This window comes from Benincasa hispida, chromosome 10 (assembly GCF_027475165.1).
Source record: "Benincasa hispida cultivar pf3 chromosome 10, pf3_genome.v1.1, whole genome shotgun sequence".
NCBI classification, from domain to species: Eukaryota; Viridiplantae; Streptophyta; class Magnoliopsida; order Cucurbitales; family Cucurbitaceae; genus Benincasa; species Benincasa hispida.
Genome location: NC_143487.1, coordinates 33747304 through 33761605, shown reverse-complemented (window position 1 = coordinate 33761605; position 14302 = coordinate 33747304). Strand labels below are relative to the sequence as shown.

Here is a 14302-nt window from a genome sequence, read left to right as displayed (position 1 = left end):
GGAAAAAGGTAAACGATAGGACAAACGTCTACACGATAGAGGTAAGCGTGTAGACGATGGAGTAGGAGACTGCACGATTGGGTTGAGCATGTAGGCGACAGAAAGGTGAAGGCTAAACAATCGTTGGAAAAAGGTTAGACGATCGTTGAGAAAAAGGCTAGACGATCGTGGGAAAAAGGTAAACGATAGGACAAGCGTCTACACGATGGAGGTAAGCGTGTAGACGATGGGGTAGGAGACTGCACGATTGGGTTGAGCGTGTAGGCGACAGAAAGGTGAAGGCTAAATGATCGTTGGGAAAAGGCTAGACGATCGTTGAGAAAAAGACTAGACAATTGTTGTCAATTATCTAGACGATCGTTGGGAAAAAGGTAAACGATAGGACAAGCGTCTCCACGATAGAGGTAAGTGTGTAGACGATGGGTAGGAGACCACACGATTGGGTTGAGCGTGTAGGCGACAGAAAGGTAAAGGCTAAACGATCATTGGAAAAAGGCTAGACGATCGTTGAGAAAAAAGGTTAGACGATCATTGGAAAAAAGGTAAACGATAGGAAAAGCGTCTACACGATAGAGGTAAGCGTGTAGACGATGGAGTAGGAGACTGCAGTTGAACATGTAGGCGACAGAAAGGTGAAGGCTAAACGATCATTGGGAAAAGGCTAGACGATCGTTGAGAAAAAGGCTAGACGATCGTTGTCAAATATCTAGACAATCGTTGGAAAAAAGGTAAACGATAGGTCAAGCGTCTACATGATAGAGGTAAGCATGTAGACGATGGGGTAGGAGACTGCACGATTGAGTTGAGAGTGTAGGCGACAGAAAATACACGATAGGATGTAGACGATAGAAGAAATTTGCTATACGATAGGTAAAGAGCATAAACGATAGAGAGAATTGATTAAGACAAAATAACATAGTCAATGCCCAAAGGTCGTTTAGATTTAGTAATTCATTTGCAAGAAATGTAAAATTAATATTAAATGTAATATGATTGCATTTGGGCTATTACTAAATTATTTTGTAACATATTTCTTGCAGGGGCCGTTTGGATTTTTTTTTTTTTTTTTTTAATTCCCACATACTATTCTCAAACATTGTTTTCTCATGCACAACCAAACATATTCATCCTTGATTCCCAGTAATTTTATTCCCAGACATCCTTAATTCCTAGGCATTGAGAAAACCTCAATTCAAATGGCCCTTTAGTAATTTAACATTAATAGAAATACTTTGAGCATATAACAAAACCAAACAAACTTGTGTATAAATACTTTTATGATAATTTTACCAAAGCCACTATATTTTTAATTTAAATACTTTCTATAAAAAAAATACTTTAAATGCAAATGACTTTTTAAAAAACATTTCACTATACCAACATACATACATAATAAGCCTTCACCTACAATTTGACATAAGATGTCATAATAAATCCTACACTCCTTAATGGTATACTCTTTTGTGTGCATATTTGCAAACCTCTAAACTTGTTTTACTAGTTAATCAAGTTTAAGACCCCTTAATTATGAGTTAAGATGTGAATTAATGTCAATGGGAAGAGTAAATTAAGTATAGTGAATGATGCATCTAAAATGTAAAGGAAGGAAAATTTTCTAAGTGTTATGACTATATGCGTTCAGGTTGTAACTTGGCTGATGCGTAGAGAGTTGCGAATATATTAAGTGTGGAATGTTGGTTTCTCGGGTGAAGTAGAAACAAGTTAACACTTAGGAAAGATAGAAGGTTCCATGCGAACTATGAGGTGTCATGCGGCTGTTCCAATTGAATGATGCTGCCAGAGGTCTAAGAACAGGGGGAGAGGGGGAGCGGGGGAGGGGGGACGATTTGGCTAGATACAAAAAATGGTATGAAGGATTTATGAGACTAACCTTGTATGCCATTGTTGATGACTAAGTTGGCAAGTGATGCAGCAGAATGTCATGCGTTGAAGGGAGAAGGCTTGGGTGACTGCAAGACCATGCGATGAAGTTTAAGCTGAAGAATTTAGCTTAATTAACGAGTAAGTAAACCTGATGGCAGCCTCGTAACGTCTATGAAGGGATAAGCATGTCGGTGGCAATTAATTAAGCAAATTCTTCATGTAAGTCCAAGTGTAAATAGATTTAACTGAGAATAAGATTGTTTTACCAAAAAATTTCTAACGCCTAAGTGAAGGAGTATTGCTTCCATCTGAAAACTTTGAAAGTTGAAGAATTCTCATCCAGTTAAAGGAGAATTTGAGGGATTTCTGATCAGTTCTGGAAGAAATAATGCTCAAATTCTAAAGTAAGTAAAAGTTAAGATGTTTATGAGTAATTTCTTTGAAAGGAGTTTAGTTAAACGAATGCTGAAATTAAAGTTATAAAGTCTGGAAGTTGAATTTGGAATGATGTTATGGATGAATAAGCAGGCAGCTGAATATAAAGAATAAGCAAGCAACTAACTCAATGATGTTATGCGTTAACACATACAACATAGCTAATCAACAATAAAGGCAATCTGAGTACTTCGCATAGTGGATGAAGGCCGCATAGACTGAGAAGTGTTTCAGCGCTTATCGAGCACCCTGAGAAAGGATTCTCAATTATTAGCCAAGTCATAAGGTAAGACGGCTAAGAATAGTCGATGCATTATGAATGGTTTTAATGCGTCGAACTTAGCTATAATGCGATAACTTTTAGTATGTGATGAAGTTAAGCTATGTGTTAAGCTCAAAAGGGAACTAAGTATACTGACCAAAGGACCTTTCCTCTTCAAGGCAAACACAAATAAGAGGGGCGTACAACCCCCTTAGATAAGTAGCTTAAGACCATGAGTGACAAGTTTTAATAAGTGTTTTCTAATGCAATTTTTATAAATGAATCCCAATGCATAAGCATTTCATATGAAGTTATTATATCATGATTTTCTCCAACGCATGCATTAAAATGAATGTTGATCGCATGATCTATGTTTTTAAATAATGAAGTTATTAAATAGTTTAGCATACATTTTCTAGTAAGCTTATGCCATGTATTATCGCGTGTTAAAATTAACCAAGTATATTCTATGTTTTACAAGGCACTATGCGTTGATATGAAACCAGGAGGTATGATTATTTCAAATATGCATATTCTAAATATGTTCTTACATGTTCAAATGTTGTGTCTTGTACAAACTTTACTCCAATGTCGGTACCGAAAGTATGGTTAGGTACCCAAATTTCAATGATATTAGGGATCCTTGACACCGAAGGTATGGTAAGGTGGTCAGGACCTAATCCAACTCTACGTGCATGTATGATTATGTTATCGATATTGATGAGATCGACCGAAAGGGCTCTCTCTTAACTAAAGTTATTGGGGATTGAGCAAAATAGGTTATCTCACGTGTTCAGGCAGTGGAGTAGTAGAGTTTCAGAAAGATGCTAATAAATTATTTCTGGGTTTTTATATGATGTATTCTTATGATTTCAGTTCTACTTTAAAAACTCTGATTATGATTTAATAAATGACTCTTTGATAAGCATGTTTATGTTAACTATGATTTAAAGTATGTTTTACTTAAGATAGTCACTCACTGGGCTTTCCAGCTCACTACTTAAAAATGTTTTCCTCTTCAGGTAGCAGTTAACGTCTCGAGGGCTAGCAGTTCTGTCAGTCAGTCACTCATCAGACTCTTAGAAAAATTGCAGTTTAAGGTAACTCATAATGTTCTATTATTAGTTTTATGTCCATGTCAAGAGGGAGGGAGTTGTGTTGTATATAAGTGTAGTTTCTGAATCTGTTATGTATGTTGATGTTGATATTTTTAATTAGCAGTAAATTATATGTTTAAAGTTGTTGAAACTGTGTGTTAAGTTCTAGAGGATTATAAACTGCTAATCAGGTGTAACATGTATTAAGGATACAGGTTTTTAGGAGTATGTTGGGTGGAAGTTGTCATAGGAGGGTTGACAATTGTTGTCTTCACGTCTCTTCTCGAATTAAAAGGATAGTCTGGGGAGGGGTGTGACAATATTACACTCATAAATACTACTAATGTGTAAGTATATTGTAATTTTGTTGTTTGTATGAAACAAAAATATTTTGTCTACCTCACATACAATGGTTACATGTAAAAATTATAAAATATATGTGAAGGTTTTAAGTTACATCTCAATTGAGTTTTGAAAATTTGGGAAAATATAGGTGCAATTGAATGGTCAAACAAAAACAACCACAAGAGAATCATAATTTTTAGATTAAAAAAACTGCACTAAGACCTCTAACTTAACAAATCAACTTTACATTCTAGATGATGACTTCTTGACTCAATAGATATATTAACTACAAAAACATATTAACATCAGACTTCAAAACTCAACTTAGCATCCCAAATAACCACTTCATTACTTAAAAATTAAAAGTGGGATGAAATTTGATAGTGACGAGAAATTTTATAAGAAGTGTTAGTCGTTAGGTTTAAATACTACTTTAATCTCTATACTTTTGGCTTTGGTTCATATACTTTTAAAATGTTCATTTTGATCCCTGGAGTGGTTCATTTTGATCTTTATGCTTTTAAAAAGTAATTATTTTGGTCTGGTCCTTTATTTTTATTTTTATAACATTTTAAAAGATAAAATTCGTTACTTTTTAAAATTCAAATGTCAAAATGAACAAAAATTGAAAGTAAATGAACAAAATGAAGATTTTGAAAGTAAATAGACCAAAATGAATGAACTTTAAAAGTATAAAGACCAAAATGAACCTTTCGAAAGTATATGCATGAAAATGAACAAGAGACTAAAGTAATATTTAAACTAAAACTTTTTACAAAAATTTTTATCACCAATATATGGATGTGTCAAGGATCAAAAGGTTGGTTGTCCAATATGTATCATACTAAAAAAAAAAAAAAAAAAATTAATAATAAATCAAAGCCAGATTTACATAAACCAAAAGGCGCATTTAAGCCAAAGTGCTATTTCCATTACATTTTTTCTTGTACAATACAATCCAGCTTCCCCAACGAGTTCGTTCCCATTTTCCATTTCTAGGCTACACGAAGGTCTTGAAAATGGCAGTGAAGCCGGTGGGTTCATGGTCTCCAGGCCTGACGAAGGTGGGATTGTGTTTAATGGCTCTTTGTATGGCGGCTTACATTCTGGGTCCGCCTCTCTACTGGCATTTCATGGAGGGCTTGGCCGCTTTCTCTTCTTCTTCTTCTTCTTTCTCAACTTGCCCACCTTGCTTTTGTGACTGTTCTTCTCACACTGACTTTGCCTTCACTGAAGGTTGGTTTAGTTTCTTTCTGAAATTGAATACTGAAATAACAATGCCAATGTTTCCTTCATATTTAAACGATCAAATTCGTGCAGATCGATTAGGTCCAAATTATTAGATCTCATGAATGATTAGACGGCTGCTGCCTTTTCGTTTTACTGATTATTCTTCAGTTGCTTGATTCTATTTCTCCTTGATCGTGGAGGATAATGGTAATGGAGAATAAATAATTTATTTAGAGCCAAAAACCAAAATCATATGCTGTATGTACTGTGCGGATGGAACCCATTTGGCTTAAGGTAACTTGAATATATATTAGCCGCTAACGCATCCTACTTCCTTTAAAATGGTCTTAGGTTGGAATCCCCACGCCCGCATGGTCATGGATGGAGCAATAAGTCTTTACCTCTACCGTTAATCCCATTCTGCTCTAGTCTATATGAATTATCTACTTTTATCCATTAATGAGTTTTAACATTTTTATATTTGTATGTGCCATCATTTGTTTATCATTGAACTTGATTATCATTATGTTGTCATTACTCGTGTATGTTAACATTGATTAAGGTTTTAGTCTAGTTGGATTCCAAGTCACTATTCAAGATTTCATATTCTTTTAGTTCTACTTGTATGTGTATCTTGGGAAAAAAAAAACAAGAAATAGAAAGAAAAACATTGCAAGGAATGTTCTGTTGTGTTGTGTAGATGTAAATACACACCTAACTGTGAATGATTGAAGTTCTTGAATGAGATTTGAGAAGACAAAACATTCAGATTTTCACATTTTCACAATCCGCCTTTACTTTTAATTAAATGTTTTAAAATGGCTATGTTATTTTGTCACTCTCTGTGTGTTGATTGCTACTAAAACTAACATTAGTATAATACTTCAAGTCATAAACTTATAGTACATGGAGTAGCATCTTGATTTGCTCCATGTTGTTTTCCTTTAGCTTTGTTCTGCTTTTTCTTTCTGCCAGTATTCCTCTTTTTCAAGTGACACTTGTTTTGCTGTATTCATAATGCACGAGCTTGTGTGCCTTCTAAATATTATTACTTGTTAAAGATTCATTTCTTTTAGTTTCCTTTGCAAAGGGTTATCTTTAAACTGATTCTTAATTTGATTTGCTTGCTTTGCAGAGCTCGAAGACACCACTTTTAGAGGTTAGTCTTGTATAAACTTACTTGGATTATGGCTAAAATTGGTTACACTTTCATATTATAGATTGTAGAAAATCTCATCCTCCTGCAAGAATTTGTTACTCTGTTCTGGCATTAAATTTGATCATCACACTCAGGTCTGATCAATGAAATTTTAAAGAATTTTTCCTAGACCTATATTAGGAAACAGTAAAAGAACTACTTGCTACTACTACTAGCATGGTTCAGGTTGCTCTAATCAATTCGATCTCAAAGTTTTACCCTCTTAGTTATCCATTTTAATTCTTTTTCGAATTGCTAGATCAAACCAACTCCCATCATCATAAATTTCGAAATTTTTTTAGCCTGAATTAAATTGTGTATCAACAACGAATGTAACTAATGAGTTGATATGATTGCCACTAGCTAGGTAGCATTATTGGTTTCTTTTTTTTTCTTTTTTTTCTTTTTTTTTATGTAGATGTTATATTTCTTTAGTAACTGCAGAATGTGTTCTTGTTGCTATTTTTACAGATTGTGTGAAACATGACTCTGGGATGAACGAGGAAACAGAAAAGAGTTTTGCAGAGTTGTTATCTGAGGAACTGAAACTGAGGGAAGCTGAAGCTTTGGAGAGTCATCGGCATGCTGACATATCTCTGCTAGAAGCAAAGAAGATGACATCTCAATATCAGAAAGAAGCAGACAAGTGCAATTCAGGCATGGAAACATGTGAAGCAGCAAGGGAAAGGGCTGAAGCTACATTGGCTTCACAAAAAAGGCTAACAGCATTATGGGAGACTAGGGCTCGCCAAAGAGGATGGAGAGACTGACATTGTTCGATTCCGTGCTCAGACCAGTGGTACCATCCGAACCTCATAATAGGTCCTATGCTTATTGAACCAGTTACTGCCAGATTTCGTGGAGCCAGAAAGCCTACTGAACCAGTTGCTTTGATTAGTCTATGCTGAGAGCCCAGGCTTTTCCTTTACATATTCCACTCATATTTCTTCAAATTTCCTCCTGTATATGGAAAAGATACAAACCAAATGTCACTCTCCCTTCCCTTCAAGAGATCAAACCTTTGGAAAGGTTATACAGCAAGCAAATTTTCCTGTGATTGCTGATTGGACTTTCAAATTTTGGTACAGCAATTAGTTAGACTACTTGTACTCATGTAACTTGTCAGTAACTAGAACGTTCAAAATATTGCCCTTGTCCATCAGTATTGTATAAGAGATCAAGGAAATTGCATGAAAAATTCCGGCGTATACCATTTGTTGAGCCTCACTAAATCATCAGGCTTCAACCGCTAAAAAAGAATAACAAGCATAAACAAAAAGTAAAGTAGGAATCAGAATAGAAGCAATCAAACTATATTGCCCCATCGATACATTCTGGTCATATTGCACCACCAATAACAGTTGGAGAAAATGGAAAGCCAAGTACATCATACAGTGATAAATTACATGTAGAAAACTAAGGGGTACACATCTTCACAAGTATTTTACATCAATTATGACGACCAAAGTGAATAGTGAGATCATTCAAGTGGTCAGAACCAATTATACGTAACCCATGCTCATTAGCTAAATGTAATAAGCATATAAAACACAAATGGGGCGAGATATCATTGATGGTTTGAGCAGCTCTGCAGTCATCTGGAAAGGTGGCAATGATTTGCTTGAAAGATACTGTTTCGTCTTCCCCCTTTCAAAAACAAAATATCGGAATTAGAATTTCTCTATTTACCAGATTAACGATGTGTTCGTGTGAGTGAGTTTGTGTAATAAGAATGACAAAATGTGAACTTCTACAAACAGAACTATACCCGAGTTGGAATTCTACTACTAATTTCTACCTTAACTTTGTCCCTAAGAAAACATAAAAATCCAATTATCAATGCTGCACATTGAGATACGTATAATGGTATGAAAAATGGCCTCATTTTATTTGGATAAGCTTTTGTCCATATACCAAAATGTTCTCAAATCAAGTTAGTTAAGTTTAACAATTAGATAAAGCAAAACTTCTGTACAAAGTAATGGTGCATGCCAAGATACCTGAGCGTCTGTTCGAGATTCTTGCAAATGAGACCAGAGTGTTTCTTTCAAAGCCTGGACATCAACTTGCTTAGATTTTTTGTCGTATTGAACTTCAATTTTGTTAACCTGTACCGTTCAGAAGAAAGAAACAATCATGAAAATATCTTTGCATCTTTACTTTCTTACTGAATCTGTACAAAACCAACATATCCAACTACAACTCCATCAAAGTTGAATTACGTTTTGCCAGACAATACATCATATTCCCGTTCACAACCAAAAGGGTCAAAATGAAAATTTTAGTGAAATTAATTGAACCTGGCGAGGCTTAGTAACAAGTTCATCAGAGTCCTCCACATCACTATGACCATCACCTTCATCAAATTGGCCACCAAATCCATTATCATCTTCCCAGGATGGCAATGTTCCATAATCATCGTTATGCTGCACTGGTTCATCTAAAAACGTGGAGCGCCAAAATGCCCATTAGTGCATAATATTACACACTAACGATCATCTCCTGTCTAGGAAAACTATGAGACTTAATATCATAGAGATAATACCTGAATGTTGTTTTCCCTTCCTCCTAAGACACTGCAGCCAAAATAATTAATCCACAAGAATTTGAGGAAAAGTTAAACCCGGGATGCTCCCATTTGAACAAAAAACGACATGGAAATAAGGTGGCAAAATTTACCTTTACATTAGGCAAAAGAAATAACTTCACAAGATCTTCAGGCTGGTAATGGCAATCTTCAGGAAGCTTAGTATTGCAAGGTGCTCTATTCTTAGGCAACAACAATGATTTGGGGTTTCTTGGAGGTGCAAAGAGATCTGAACCTTCTTTTTCCAAATTGTTTGTGAAATCAATATCATTTTCTACTTGTTTCTTACTTCTTGCTCTCTTGCTAATCGTTTCTGATCCATTTTCTGTAGGACTGTCCCTAGAAACTATTATAAAATTCCATATTAAATAACATACAAGTAAACTCAAGATGACGCTAGCTTGCAAAAGAAAAACGATTTAAACCTACAACCCTTAGCAATACCTTTAGTTTTACGATACTTCCAGTGCTCGGGGCCTGCCCAAGCATTCTGTCTTACAGCAAAACCCAAACATGAAATCAAATATTCATCTACGTTCCCCAATCTATCCTCAACATCAGGGTCATGGTAGGTATTTGACACACTTTCCTGTGATACTTCAAAATTTTAACAATAACTCCATTTTTGTTTCAAATATTTAATCCAAGGCTACATATAAATAACATGAATTTAAATTAATTTCAGGAGTATGAATAATGGAAAAAATGACCTCGTGGTAAGTTGGAAAACTTGCATCTCCACCACCAAGTCCATCATCAACCGTGCTTGCTTGGTCATCGTTATCATAATTTGCAGTGCCGAAGTTATCAAAATCATCACCATCAAATCTATCATCTACGTCGTAATCCGTATGAACTTGCTCGGCTGCTTTCAGACCTGAACTACAATAATCTGATGGTCGTATGTTATCTTCATCAAATAGATTGACTATATTCCTCAGAGTTGGAGATATTTCATCCTTCACTCGCATGTTCAATACCATCTCCTCGATGCAATCTACAGAAGTAGGAAGAAAATGCTTTAGGGTCTAAGTTTCTTCATTTTGAACCATGTGTCAAGGCAACACATAAAAAATGAACTATACAAGATGTTTTCAGTAACAACCACAAACCTTTGGCAAAAGAGATATCGATCATATCTGAGCTATCATGTCTATTCTCAAAAGACATACATTTTCCAGGCACTTCATCTGAATCAAAAAGCACCCTACAAGCACCATATACTCCAAGATTATTCATTAACAGACCCTTGGCTCCACCCTCATCAAATTGAGCAGATGTTTGATGATAAAGAGGATCCACCGCAAATGCCACTGATATCACAGACAAAACGAAATTAGAACTTCATCCTCATCTATCATAAGCAGAAAGAACTTATGAGAGGTGTGATCACCATCAAATTTCTTTACATTTAGAGCCTCAAAAGATGACTCCAGTGTCGACAAAGGAGACAACTGCAAGATACAGACACATGTTAACATACATATCCAGACAAATTTGTTTTACTTGTCAAAATAGACTTCCAACCTTTTTATCCTCCTCTTTCTTAGAACGAACTCCCTCCTGCTCACTTTCTGGATTTCCTTCCTGCATGATGGTTTCTGAAAGTACAGACAGATGTCAGAACAAGCAGCTGATACGGAAAACGAAATTACGTTAAGGTTCACTACAAACTAGAAACCTAAAAGAGGTAAAGAAAGAAATGAAGAAAATGAAGAAAATATAGTGGTGAAATTAAGCACAATCATTCTACATGAAAGCCAAATGGCAAAGCACCGATGCTAACATCTGCAATGACTGTTGTCTTATGCAAGTTTAGCAAATGTTGATGGTTGACATCCTTGAGTCCGTATTACGTAAATAATATTCAAATAATAATTAAATTTGAAATGGGATAGTTATTTGAAATGGACTTGTGTATTCAGCATTGCACTTCCTTGTTCTCAATTGACGAATAATCATTGATACTCCCTATAGAATCATAAACCATAGAAGGGGAAAAAGTTTGAGATTTTCAAGCTTACCTTGTTCATTTTCTTGGCCTGCCCTGTTCATCCCTCCAAGGACTTTATATGCCTCTGAATGAGTGGCATCCACCCTTAATGAGTATATCTTGACTCCAGCTTCAAGTGTACAACTTGCCTAAAGACAAAAAATCATGCAAACATCTTCAACCAAATTTTTAAGACCATAAACCTTATCACTGATGATTAACGCCCATTTTGTTTCAAGAATCATGGAAAAGTTTTATTAATTTCCAGAAAACAGAACGACGCCTACCAAAGTACATAATATCCACGCTTTATGTAATAAAACATACACAGGTGCAAAGCAAACAATCATTCATCAACAGTATAAACTATGATCACCAAATCTCCAGTAAAATGGGTAACATATTATCCAAATCATATTAACATCGTTCAAGCTTCCAATTTTGGTAAAGCCGCACGGTACATGGAGTCACATGGCCACCAAATAACAAAGTCGATATATATGAATCAACGATGCAATGAAAACTTTTGGTTTTACACCGTCATCTATGTTCCTAGAAGACTGGACTACCGAATTTGGTTAACATTTCTGGAAAAGGGATAATCATGAAAACCTTCTACTCAAGGAATTTTAAGATCTTGCTGTTTAAATTCAGAAACACACGCACAAATTGCTACTCTCCAAGTTTATCCTTAACTTATCAATTCAGACCTAATTGATGTATCGTCACGAAAAGTAATCAAAATTTCTTATTCTCAGGAACAATTCATGAGCAAATTCGTTAAAAAAATAAAACAATGGCAGCTTTCTCCAGACTATCAGTCAAAGAAACACAACCGACCTTCTGAAAATTTGTCTCTGTGTCCTCTTCTTCAACCTTAATAATCTCAGCAAGATGGTCAATTAAATTCAGCTCCCATGTATTTTTTTGATTAATTTTCTGCACCCAAAAAAAAAAATCAAACAGAAAAGCACAACAAATAATTAAGATTCCAGATAGTATGCATGTTTACAGAAACTACATTTTAGAACTAATTAAGGTCGCAATACCAAAGGAAGAGAACTTTGAGATGGATAAAGATACTCACATTTTCACTAGCGAGTTTGATGCAATTTTGAAATAACTCAAGGATCTGCCGCTTGTCGAGAAATATATTGGGATCTTCGCGAGGTAGGAGATTGGTAGCGATGGACTTTCGGCGACTTGCTGCAGCGCGTGCGGCCCGTGCTTGAGCGCGCTCAAGTTGGTCGTCGTTGGAGCCAAGGAAAAAAGGGCTCGTCGGAGATTGCAACTGAGAGGCCATCGGACGCCTCTGCTTCTGCGCTATTGATGGATTAGGGCTTAGTGTTTCCGCCATTGAAGGAATCAAACTGAGGTGATTATTACAGAAAGAAATTCCAGAAAGATTGGAGTGGGGAAGCTGTTTGAGGAAGAAGAACTAGAACGAGAAACACGATTTTCCCTCCATTTCTCTATTTGAATTTTGCGAGAGTAACGGGACACTTCGTGTTATTGTGTACGCTCCAACAAGAAATAGAAATGCCCCATTTTCCCAAGGATTTTTTTTTTAATTTAGAATTTTTTTTTTAAATCTTATTTTGTTCACTAAACTTTGAACATTATTCTATTTTAATCTCCAAACTTTTAAAAATATCCATTTTAGTCTCTAAACTTTTTTTAAAAAAATCTACTTTGATCCATGCTATCAAAATTTTGTTAATTCTTAAATGCAAGATAGTGAAATGACTTGTATTTTTAAATGACTAGACTAACTAAAAAAATATGAAATTTCAATTTTGAATTAGGTAGTAAAGTAAATTTGTAGAGGAAATCTCAAAAGTCTTTTGCACATTGGTCGTTGACATTTTACTTCACTTCCATTTTGCTCAACCCATGTTATATGCGATTTCTTCTCTAAAAATATTCCATTCTTAAAATTTAGTAGAAATTAATAGCAGTGACCAAAATAAACATTTTTTTTAAAGTTTAGGGATTAAAAAAAACGCTTTTCAAAGTTTAGAGATTAAAATAGGACAATATTCATAGTTCATGAACCAAAATAAAATTTAAACCTTTATTTATTTTATTTCTTCTTTTTCTTTTAGGATAAATATATTTGTAGGGTATTTTAAAGCTAGTTTGGTTTGTGATCCGAGAATTTTGAAAATAGAAAATTGTGCCGAAAATGAAAAACATGTTCCTTTATTTCATTATATTAAAAAAAATACATTTGGTTCTAATTTGAACTCAAAATTTGAAAATTGTGTTTGGCTGTGAATTTGGATATACAAAAAGGATTAATATGTATTTGGTAAATTTAGTCAGTTAAGATTATAATTTAAGAGAACTAATACGAGGTGTGATTTATTTAATGGAAACTTCTTTTTCAAAGTTGCATCTCATGTGTTCCTAAATTTCGAAACAAAATTTAAAAACAATAGAAACAAACCTTTTTTATTATTATTATTATTATTATTATTATTATTATTATTATTATATAATAGGTTATTTTTTAATACAAATCAGAAGGAGCCTTATTTTTATTATTATTATTTTAAATAGGGATCGATCAAAACTAAAAGATAAATCTTTTTTCTAATACAATAAAAAATTGAGAATTTGAATCACAAATCTTTTAATCATTCATTCTAATTGATTTTGTTGAATTAAGTTTTTATTACTGCAAAGAAATAAAATTAATGAGAAAATGATATGTCATGTTTAGATAAACTTTATTAATTGAGTTTGGCCTTTTATGTTTAAATTTGATAAGATATAGAATTCAAAAACAATAATAACGATTATAATTTAATAAGATATACATGATAAAAAGAAAAACAATACATAAGGTATACATGATAAAAGTAAAATTTCGATTTTTTAAGAGAAAATTTTGTTATTTTTTAAGTACAATAAAACTTTTTCTAATGACTAAAAAAATTTGTTCATTTGTAGTATATTATTTCTCTTCCATAATAATAATAATAACAATAATAACTTGACTTATGGATTATTTTCAAATATAAGAAAATAAACTAAAATTTTTATAAATACTATCTACGATAGACTGTGACGGTGGTATTTTGTTATTATTTATAAATATTTTCAACAGTTTTGTAATTTAAAATAAGTTCCGTTACCTTACATGTGTAACATAACTTAACTCAAAATCGATCTAAAAAATCGTAAGAAAACTAAAACTAGAACCAAAAAAAGAACCAAAAAACGTAAATTCTAGATTATTTGTCAAAATGAGTGTAACTCAATTGAT

General features: G+C 33.9%; 2 protein-coding genes across 2 annotated transcripts; one reads left to right on the top strand and one right to left on the bottom strand.

Annotated features, from left to right (window-relative positions):
- Positions 1–4943: 4943 nt before the first annotated feature.
- On the top strand, positions 4944–7649 carry LOC120087594 (uncharacterized). The gene is made up of 3 exons (XM_039044412.2): positions 4944–5259; positions 6389–6412; positions 6923–7649. The coding sequence occupies exons 1-3, from the start codon at positions 5043–5045 to the stop codon at positions 7219–7221; spliced, it is 540 nt and encodes a 179-aa protein (XP_038900340.1). The 5' UTR covers positions 4944–5042; the 3' UTR covers positions 7222–7649.
- Positions 7650–7736: 87 nt separating this feature from the next.
- EMB2795 (condensin complex subunit) lies at positions 7737–12551 on the bottom strand. Its single transcript, XM_039044411.2, has 13 exons — positions 12119–12551; positions 11872–11970; positions 11063–11180; positions 10566–10639; positions 10432–10492; positions 10151–10351; positions 9749–10035; positions 9483–9627; positions 9131–9384; positions 8997–9027; positions 8752–8891; positions 8452–8559; positions 7737–8098 (listed from the first exon to the last, which is right to left on the bottom strand). Exons 1-13 carry the CDS (start codon positions 12386–12388, stop codon positions 7901–7903), a joined length of 1986 nt encoding a protein of 661 aa, XP_038900339.1. The 5' UTR covers positions 12389–12551; the 3' UTR covers positions 7737–7900.
- Positions 12552–14302: the final 1751 nt, after the last annotated feature.

What these genes read in the sequence shown, in the direction of transcription:
- EMB2795 (XM_039044411.2), bottom strand. Translation starts at nt 12,388, where the DNA reads ATGGCGGAAACACTAAGCCCTAATCCATCAATAGCGCAGAAGCAGAGG. An exon ending in AGGCCAAGAAAATGAACAAG is followed by an intron (nt 10,640 to 11,062) that starts GTAAGCTTGAAA and finishes CTGTACTTTCAG; the next exon opens with AAACCATCATGCAGGAAGGA. An exon ending in AAATGTAAAGAAATTTGATG is followed by an intron (nt 10,352 to 10,431) that starts GTGATCACACCT and finishes CTGTGATATCAG; the next exon opens with TGGCATTTGCGGTGGATCCT.
- LOC120087594 (XM_039044412.2), top strand. Translation starts at nt 5,043, where the DNA reads ATGGCAGTGAAGCCGGTGGGTTCATGGTCTCCAGGCCTGACGAAGGTG. An exon ending in TGACTTTGCCTTCACTGAAG is followed by an intron (nt 5,260 to 6,388) that starts GTTGGTTTAGTT and finishes CTTGCTTTGCAG; the next exon opens with AGCTCGAAGACACCACTTTT. An exon ending in CGAAGACACCACTTTTAGAG is followed by an intron (nt 6,413 to 6,922) that starts GTTAGTCTTGTA and finishes CTATTTTTACAG; the next exon opens with ATTGTGTGAAACATGACTCT.